The sequence below is a fragment of the Salarias fasciatus genome, chromosome 8 (assembly GCF_902148845.1).
Source record: "Salarias fasciatus chromosome 8, fSalaFa1.1, whole genome shotgun sequence".
Classification (NCBI taxonomy): Eukaryota; Metazoa; Chordata; class Actinopteri; order Blenniiformes; family Blenniidae; genus Salarias; species Salarias fasciatus.
Genome location: NC_043752.1, coordinates 8,827,085 through 8,836,698, shown reverse-complemented (window position 1 = coordinate 8,836,698; position 9,614 = coordinate 8,827,085). Strand labels below are relative to the sequence as shown.

At 43.1% G+C, this 9,614-nt stretch overlaps 1 protein-coding gene across 1 annotated transcript; it reads left to right on the top strand.

The window, feature by feature from the left end:
• The first annotated feature begins 6,981 nt into the window (after positions 1 to 6,981).
• Positions 6,982 to 9,549, top strand: LOC115392968 (tripartite motif-containing protein 16-like). The gene is made up of 2 exons (XM_030097696.1): positions 6,982 to 8,677; positions 8,729 to 9,549. Exons 1-2 carry the CDS (start codon positions 7,047 to 7,049, stop codon positions 8,754 to 8,756), a joined length of 1,659 nt encoding a protein of 552 aa, XP_029953556.1. The 5' UTR covers positions 6,982 to 7,046; the 3' UTR covers positions 8,757 to 9,549.
• The last annotated feature ends 65 nt before the right edge of the window (positions 9,550 to 9,614 follow it).

Genomic DNA, 9,614 nt, shown 5'->3' with positions numbered 1-9,614 from the left:
ACGGATGAAAGAGATAAGTTAGATTAGATTCCCTCGTTCCGTGTCTTCTCACAGAATGTTCTTTAAAGCATCTGAGTATCGACCCGTTTTGCTGTTTTTTGGGGGCCAGTTGTATTCCGGGGCATTCTTGCAGGCCTGTACTACAACCATTTCCTGCTCCTTAGTGAAGCAAATCTTTATTCTTACGATGGAGTCAGTAACCCCCCTGTGCAAATAGATCATGCTGAAAAACTACTTTGGAATTCCTGTTCTCAAATGAGTGGACTTTATGGTGAACGATACATGACAAAGTTATGGAAAAGCTTCTCACTTTAGCAGATGTGATAACACGAGAACTTCACTGTAAGAACGGACTGATGAACAGGTGTCTGAATATGCAGAAAGATTTCTTAAATGTTGGAAAGAAATGGTCAAATTAAAAGTGTCGCATAAAGCTGAACCTTTCTTTGTGTCAATGATCATTAATGGAGTGGGAACACAGGATGCTGATACTTTAAAGAATTAGCAGCCCCAGACGTGTTTTCAATGAGTCCTGTGGGATTACGGAAAAGGAATAGAGAATTAGATGCAACTGGATTGTTTGCAAATCCAAAAAAAAAAAAAAAAGAAAAAGCTAAGATTCATGCTGTACACAACTCTGGGAGAGTCTAGACCGTTTGTATCAACACTACCAGGCTTCAGAGGATGAGGACGAGACAGGATGAGACCAAATCAACGACGATTTAGGGGCCGACGTTATAATAATAATACTAATGATCAAACACTGGCTAGGGGGAAGAAACCTCAATGATGCATGCCATTACCAGAGACTGTGAGCAAAGGAAAAAAAAAAAAAGAGATGAAGCTAAAGTAGCTAGACCCACCGGAGTGCCACAAGTGTTGAATCAAGGCCAAAACTCAACAAGTACCAAAGACAAACATTACACCAGAACAGAGAGCAGTTTCCTTTCTGTGGAGAAAAACTTCTACACAATGAAGAGGCCGACAGAACTGGGACGCTGACGGTGATCAAATAATAATAATAATGATGGTTATTCAGGCACAAGTTTCAAATACAGCGGTAGAAAATACCAAAGATTTGTTTAAACATTAAAGGGAAACCAAAAAAGTTTCTCGGAAATGTAGATGCATTTCTCTCTTGTATTCGTCAGCAGGAGATATACTGTCCATGAAGTAATGACACTGTTCAAACGGTCAGCATTTCTGGTGTCCCACCAAGAGAACCACTGTCAAAACTGTTACCGGTCGAGAGAGATGGCTGGAAATTTCAACATGTGTTTGTGATTTAGAAATGTTTTCATTTTTAGGAAAAAGATATGCTATCAAAATTAAGATTATATAGAATTTGTGCTCCAGAGTGAGTAACAGTAAAACATTCCAAACATACATCAGACGGTAGGACAGTATTTCCCTGTTTGGCAGAAAGCAGCCTCTGTTTTTCTAAATGTTGATGTGGTGACTTGACTGTTCCCAATAGAGGGAATCAGAACATTATCATTCTGTCAAGCAGACCAGTAGATAAACCATTCTCGGACAGAGTAGAAAGTCCACAAATACTGTTTGTCTCTCTCCAGAGGGACTGATGTTATTATTAAAAGATGTGCACGGAAACATTGAACCATTCATCTGTGCAGTTACAAATGATCATTGGGACAGTAGCTAAAATGCTTGACATTTGTTACCAGTTTCTTCATAGACAATCAGATGATGAAAGAGAGGAGAGGAGGAAAGGTGAGCCCGTCTTCCTATCGCAAAGGTCTGCCTGAAACTGTTTGAGAGGTCTTGTAACAAAAACTCTGTTCCTTGGAAAATGTACCCTAGTTGGTTTATGCAGAGTACAGGTGTCTTGAGATGATAAAAAAATCTTTCACATCTTCCACCCTAACTTTCTTCATGGCACGCTTTTCTGCCATCTGTGAGTACAATATAAATTCACCCCCTCTATCCGTCTGTCTTGCTCCTACTCATCTCCTCAACACCTAACCCATCGTAAAAACTTCAAAGTGCAGTTACAAGTGATCACTGGGACTAAAATGCTTGACATTTGTTACCAGTTTCTCCATAGACAACCAGATGATGAAGATAGCAACTAAAATGTTATTGTTTGGTCGTATGATGAGGACACTTTGCATTTTTGTTCATTAAAATCCTGCAAAATACAACGAAAGCAGAAGTTCAGTTGGATGTGTTGTTACAACCTCCGTCAGTTTGAGCGTCTGTTCCATCTAGATTGTGGACGCAGCACGCAGATCATGTAGGACTGCTGGGTATGGAACCTTATCAAGCAACAATTAACTATGCAGAATATCCTGTTTGTTAAAACAGTATCCCTGATCAGAGGAAAAAGAAATGAGGTCAGACCAGTGGTTGAATCACTGCTGAAACGAGGAGTCATTGTGTGTCTCCAAACAACACCCCAATAAAAACCCCATTCAGTAAAAAAAAAAAAAAAAAAAAAACAACAGTGGCTCAGTAATTCAGAGATGGTTCAGTTTTAAAGTATCAGATGAGTAACAGAGTCACGTTATATGTAGGGAGTGCTTTAAACAAGATACAGGCAAGAGCTGACGCACAACTAATCTTTACACCACCTAAAACAGTGGAGCAAACTGCAGTACGGAGTGATTACTGTCTGTCAGAGTAGAAAAAGAGTGAGAAAATGTATATTGAGTTGAAATTCTGTTTCTTGTAAAGCTGTAAAGCTGATGATTGTATTTGTTTCTTAAACTAAGCACTTTATTTTGTTCTTTCTTTGTTCTTATATAATGCCGCTCTTACAAGGGGTTGTCATATTTTGTTCTTTGGTAATGTTTCTGTGGATTTGTTAGAAAGGGGAAGAAAATCTGTATTTGCAAATCATGTAAAACAGTGGTGCAAACTGCAGCACGGAGTGTGTAAAGCTGTGCGCATTACTGTCTGTCAGAGTAGAAAAAGAGTGAGAAAATGTATACTGAGTTGAAATTCTGTTTCTTGTGCAGCTGGTTGAGACTGATCAGAAAAGAAATTGCTACAGGAGAAGGTATGTAAAGCTGATAATTGTATTTGTTTCTTAATCTAAGCACTTTATTTTGTTCTTTCTTTGTTCTTATATAATGCTGCTCTTACAAGGGGTTGTCATATTTTGTTCTTTGGTAGTGTTTCTGTGGATTTGTTAGAAAGGGGAAGAAAATCATGTAGGATTGCTGGCTGTGGAACCTTATCAAGCAAGAATTAACTATGTGAAATTTCCTGTTTGAGTTAAACAGTATCTCTTATCAAAGGAAAAAGAACTGGGGATCAGGCCAGTGGTTCAATCATTGCTGAAACGAGGAGTGTCATGTCTGTCTCCAAACAACACACCGATAAACCCCATTTTGAAACCAGGAACAAAGAAGTACAGATTTGCACAGGAAAAATAAATAAATGTCAGCGTCATTCCTTTAACTGCGGTTGTACCAGATGTTAATGCTATCTTAGTATCAGTAGCAGCCATAGTGAAATGGTACACAGTTGTGTATTTGTATTCTGCTGTACACAGGAATACATAGGATTTGTTTAGTTTCACCTTCTGTGACCAACAACATCGCTTTACAAGATTAACGTTGTTTGTTTTTTTTTCAGACAGTCCAACCGTCTCCGCTGCAGCTGTGAGACAGCAGCTTTCAAAGCTGACATGACCTGCTGACTCGGTTTTGTTTGGCGTACATCGACAACATCATTATTGTCTCTTATACAGAAAATTGAATTTGAGTTTGAGAAAATTATCAACCAGTTATTCTGTTTTTATTCAAGCGCGTGTCTACGCTTCCTGATTAAGTTTGTGTGGCTTTATTTTGAATATTTAGAATGAGACTCTGTCTTTGAATGATTTTACTATTCATTTATACCTTTTCTTGTATTTTATACACTTTTTTAAAAACCTTCCCTCCTTTTGAGTTGTATTTTCAGATCTATATATTAGAACTTGGGTGGATGTGAAGGTTTTCCAGTGATCACGTTAACTGGGAAATATCAGAGAATTTCACGATGCTTATCACAAAGGACACGACATGTTTCAGAGTTTTGAGAGCAGTAACTTAAAATTTCAAGTTAGGAGCAGATTTGGTTATCTTCAGGTCACAAATAGTAACACTTTTGATTATTTGCTTTACATGTTAAGATGAAACCTGAGTTTCTTGTTTAGATCATAATTTTTAGGTTCACCTCTGGAGAGCTTTAAAAAGGTCATATAACCATCTAAAGTGCTACAGACACCCGGACATATCTGTTTGTAGTAAAATGTAATATCTAACAGACTGTTTGAAAATTGTATGATTGAAAAATGTTAATGAGTCTTTTTTCCCTTTCTGCAGCTCCGGCTCATAGAATGAACCTTCGATCGCTTCGCCGTCATAATCTTATACACGCGGAGTACGCGGAATGCATTCTGACACCGTAAATACTTTGTTCGTGAAACTCTGTTCGTATTTTTTTTTATCGAAGACCCCTCGCAACTTGGATATTCTGACAACATCGCCGACCTTAAATCCTGTCTTTATTTATTTTTTTCTCTTATCTCGTGGTGTAGGAGTACCGTACAGATTGTGAAACACTTGAAGGCCCTTACTCACATCAACCGGGCACATTTTTATACTGCTGTGGTGAGTGTTGTTATAGCTTTTTACTAAGTCTGGTAGGACTTCCACGCACCGTCTAGTGTTCTTAGCAGTGAAATATCTCCACATTCTGGTCTTTAACGTTCGGTTAAATCTTTCAACCACGCTCAAAGGTGAGCCCGTCTTCCTATCACAAAGGTCTGCCTGAAACTGTTTGAGAGGTCTTGTAAGAAAAACTCTGTTCCTTGGAAAATGTATCCTAGCCGGTTTATGCAGAGTATAGGAGTCTTGAGATGATAAAAAGTCTTTCACATCTTCCACCCTGACTTTCTTTCCCGTCTCATCTTGAACCGCTTTATGAAGCCGCTCTACCCCACCGAAACTACCAGGATGACTCGGCTTGTAATATAACCTCTTCATGACACGTTTCTCCGCCATCTTCAGGTACAATATAAATTCACCCTCCTCTAACCGACTGTCTGACTCCTTCTCATCCCTTCAGATGTGTCAACACCTAACCCGTCGTAAAAACTTCAAAAGACCTCAGACGGAAGGAAGTTTGGGGGGGGGGGGGACAAATGCGCAGTGGACATACGCTGGACAAATGGTGGACAAATGGCAAGGGGAGGGGTTTATTGGGGGGCCATAAATCTTTCGTTTGACATATAATATCCTATCTGTCTCTCTTGCATCCACTCTGGTGGTGTTTGCATCGGCCATTATGGCGGGCCATGGTGGCTTCGGCTGCTTCTCTGCACGCAGTCACCCGCTGGTGAAGCGGTTTCTGCGCAGGGCGTGTCGGCTACGGCCGCCCCCCAGGCATGTGGTCTCCCCGTGGGACCTCCACACGGTGTTGGAGGATCTGAAGGGACCCCCTTTGAGCCTTTGGAGCGGGCGGAGGACCGCTTTCTCTCCTTTAAAGGTGCATTAAGGAGTTTTTCAACCTTAAAAATACTTATTTTCCACCATAAATATGTTACACATTTTTAATGATGTGTACAATGTGCCCTGACATATTCATTGCAAGTACCTCTAACAGCACTAAATTGTCACTTGAAAGTTGCAGCGCTGGTCCGGCACCAGCATTTTTTTGGGGAGAATTTGAAAGGAATGACATAATGCGCTCTCTGGCTCCTTAAGTTTTGCTTTGTCCGCCATCACTCCACCAGATGCTTGGTGAGCAACAACTGAGCAGGAGCTTCCAGAAAGTAAGAAAAGACTGCCTTCTAGCACTGCCACAGCTCCAGCACAGACTCCACAGATAAAAGAAACTTAAATCTTACTTGAGCGCTACTAAACGAGCGAAGACGGAGTTCCCCTCTTCCGTGCACGCGAGCCACAGGGACGAGTTTTTCACTAAGCTGCATTACGCCCAAGGCCTGCAGGGGGCGCTGTTTCGCATAAAACGTGCAAACTCCGTAAGGCACCTTTAAGGCTGCTATTCTGTTGGCGCTGGTGTCCGACAAAAGAGTTGGGGATATCTGCGCCTCGTCGGTTCATCCTTCCTGCATGGTGTTCTGTCAGGATGGGGGACTTGTGCACCTCTGGCCTAACCTGGCCTTTCATCCCAAGGTGATCATGTCGGACTTCCGGTCCCGTGTGATCCGGATCAAGACGCTTGGCTCCCTGCCCGGCTCGTCTGGGGATGACTCACGGCTGTGGTTGCTGTGCCCGGTGAGCGCACAGCTGGCTTTTGCACTCCGGACCAGCTGTTTGTGAGGTTTTGGGCCAGGGGTCGTGGAGCCCCGCTGCCCTCCCAGCGTCCCACTGGGTTGGGGGTGCTATTGCAGCTGCCGATGAGGCGCAGAATCTCCCGCCGCTGGCAGTGATTTGTGCTCATTCCACGCGGAGCATGGCTGCCTCTTCGGCCCTGTGCAGAGGTGTCACAGTGGGTGACATCTGCCAGGCTGCCTCCTGTGCATCCGCGTCCACCTTTGTGCGTTCATATCTGATGGATATGTGCACAGACACTGTGGCCATGTTGGTTAACTCTGTTTATTTCAATTACACATATGTAGCTGAGCCTGACTATATCTAGCTGGTACCTCTCAACCTCCCTCATAAGCACCCCCCCCCCAACTGAAACTCCCCATCCACTTAAAGGTGGCAGGTCAGGAGGAAGATGATTACTTTATGAACCTTTTACCCCTATAATTTAAAGATGTTTTGAATGTTGCTTTGATTCACCAGTATGATTAATGTCATGAGTTGTTGTTAAGTTTTGCACCTTGACTCTGTTCTCTCTAAACTGTAAATCATTACATGAGTCTGGTTAAAATAAAGCAGCTCCAGCAGTTCCACAGAGTTCCTCCTCCCCTTCAGATCTCTGTTTGGAAGATGGGTGGAACCAACAGAGGTGAAGAGCAGCAGCTGATTGGCTCCATGCAAACACATGACGGGCTGATCACTGGTCAGAGCAGTTTCTCTTGTGAGGAAGTGAAAGTCACACAGTCGGAGCCACAGAGAGGAGACATGGCGCAGAAAGGAGTTGAGCTGGACAGAGAGAGCTTCTCTTGTTCCATCTGTCTGGATCTCCTGAAGGATCCGGTGACTATTCCCTGTGGACACAGCTACTGCATGGAGTGTATTCAAAGCTTCTGGGGTGAAGAGGATGAGGAGAAAATCCACAGCTGCCCTCAGTGCAGGCAGACGTTCACAGCCAGGCCTGTCCTGGTGAAAAGCACCATGTTAGCAGCTCTGATGGAGGAGCTGAAGAGGAGCGGACTTCAAGCTGCTCCTGCTGATCACTGCTATGCTGGAGCTGAAGATGTGGCCTGTGATGTCTGCACTGGAAGAAAACTCAAAGCTTTCAAGTCCTGTGTGGTGTGTGTGGCCTCTTTCTGTGAGCAGCACCTTCAGTTTCATTATGATTCAGCTGCTTTCAAGAAGCACAAGCTGGTGGATCCCTCCAAAACGCTGCAGGACAACATGTGCTCTCGTCACGATGAGGTGATGAAGATGTTCTGCCGCACCGATCAGCAGTGCATCTGTTTCCTCTGCTCTGTGGACCAACACAAAGGCCACGACACAGTGTCAGCTGCAGCAGAGAGGACGGAGAGGCAGAGGGAGCTGGAGGAGAGTCGACACATCATCCAGCAGAGGATCCAGGACGCAGAGAAAGACGTGAAGCTGCTGGAACAGGAGGCGAAGAACATCCATGCCTCTGCTGATCAGACAGTGGAGGACTGTGAGAAGACCTTCAGCCAGCTGATCCGTCTCCTCCAGGAAAGAAGCAGAGATGTTGAGCAGCAGGTCAGATCCCAGCAGCAAACAGAGGTGAGTCGAGTGCGAGAGCTTCAGGAGAAGCTGGAGCAGGAGATCGCTGAGCTGAAGAGGACAGACGGCCAGCTGGAGCAGCTCTCACACACAGAGGATCACACAGAGTTTCTGCTCAGTTTCCCATCACTGTCAGCTCTCAGTGAGTCCACACACTCATCCAGCTTCCACACTGCTCCTCTCAGATCCTTTGAGGATGTGACAGCAGCTGTGTCAGAGGCCCGAGACAAACTCCAGGACATCCTGAGTGAAACATGGACAAACATCTCACTGAGAGTGACTGAAGTGGATGTTTTACTGTCACAACCAGAGCCAACGACCAGAGCTGCTTTCTTCAGATACTCATGTGAACTCACACTGGATCCAAACACAGCAAACAAATGGCTGCTATTATCAGAGGGAAACAGGAAAGTCACATTAATGAAGACTGAACAGCCTTATTCTGAACATCCAGACAGATTCACTCAATGTTATCAGGTTCTGAGTCGAGAGAGTCTGACTGGACGTTGTTACTGGGAGGTGGAGAGGAGAGGAGACATTCATGTGACAGTCGCATACAACAATGTCAGCAGAGGAGATTGGACTGAAAGTAGATTTGGTAATAATGAAAAATCATGGGCTTTACGCTGTTTCAACAACAGTTGTAGTTTTTATCACAACAAAGTTGAAACTCCAGTGTCAGGTCCTCCTTCCTCCAGAGTGGGAGTGTTCCTGGATCACACAGCAGGTATTCTGTCCTTCTACAGCATCTCTGAGACCATGACTCTCCTCCACAGAGTCCAGACCACATTCACTCAGCCGCTCCTCGCTGGAGTCTGGTTTTGTGGTTTTTTTGCACCTGAAAGAAGTGCAGAGTTAAAAGTTTTAATAGACTGATCAAGTGCAGAGTTGATGAAGCTGAAATAGACTGAGGTCACATCAGGAGCAGTGATTTGGTTCCATCCTGTAATTTGACTCATTGAGTCTCCGTCATGGTTGCTGAGAGCTCCTTGTTGTTTTCTTTCTCCGCTGCACACAGATCAGCTGTCAATCAAACAGCCTTCGTCAGCACTTGTTCATCTTTTCTTCTTCTGCTGATGTTTGTTTCTGCAGCTTCTCCGCTCTTATTGTGTCTCTCACAGCTTTGTCACAGAAACATGGACAGAGTTTGATTTCTTTGTGTTCAGAAACGTTTCATCAACTGTAGGTGCAACGAGTCATTTAGTGTGAGATATAATCTGTTAATCTGGAAACAGCAACATGTACAAATGTGTGAATAGGTGGGCTTTTTCACTCAGAGGGTGTTTGGCTTTATTTCTTTATTTGAAACATCATTTAGCTATATGTATTTTTATGCAGATTGGATCAGTTTTTTGTTGTTTCATCTGTGGGTGCTTTTTTTTTGTTCTTGTTCGTAAGATATTCATATGTGATGATTTCTTTATTTGCATCTTTTGCTTCATCTCTGTGTTTTCCCTCCAATGTCATGTGTGACCGAGTGTCATCCGTGTATGTGAGATTGTGGTAACTGTTTAAAACAACAAAAATAAATATTAGTTTTAAAAAGGGAATCACTTGTTAAAAGATTAACGCTGGGTGTTTTCCATTAGTTTCATAAGTTAGATTTGTTCATCTTTGGAACCATTCTCCATTCTCTCAGATCAATGAGGAAGATCTGATGATCAAGAATGAAATGTAATTGTCTGTACAGATTGATCAAACACTGAATTAAAGTAATTGAAACAACTTTCCAGACAATGTGTGATTTATAACATCACAGTCACC

Bases quoted from the DNA above. Each gene is read 5' to 3' on its own strand.
- LOC115392968 (XM_030097696.1), top strand. From the start codon at position 7,047: ATGGCGCAGAAAGGAGTTGAGCTGGACAGAGAGAGCTTCTCTTGTTCC. The intron at 8,678-8,728 runs TTTTTTTGCACC...AATAGACTGATC, and splicing joins GCTGGAGTCTGGTTTTGTGG to AAGTGCAGAGTTGATGAAGC.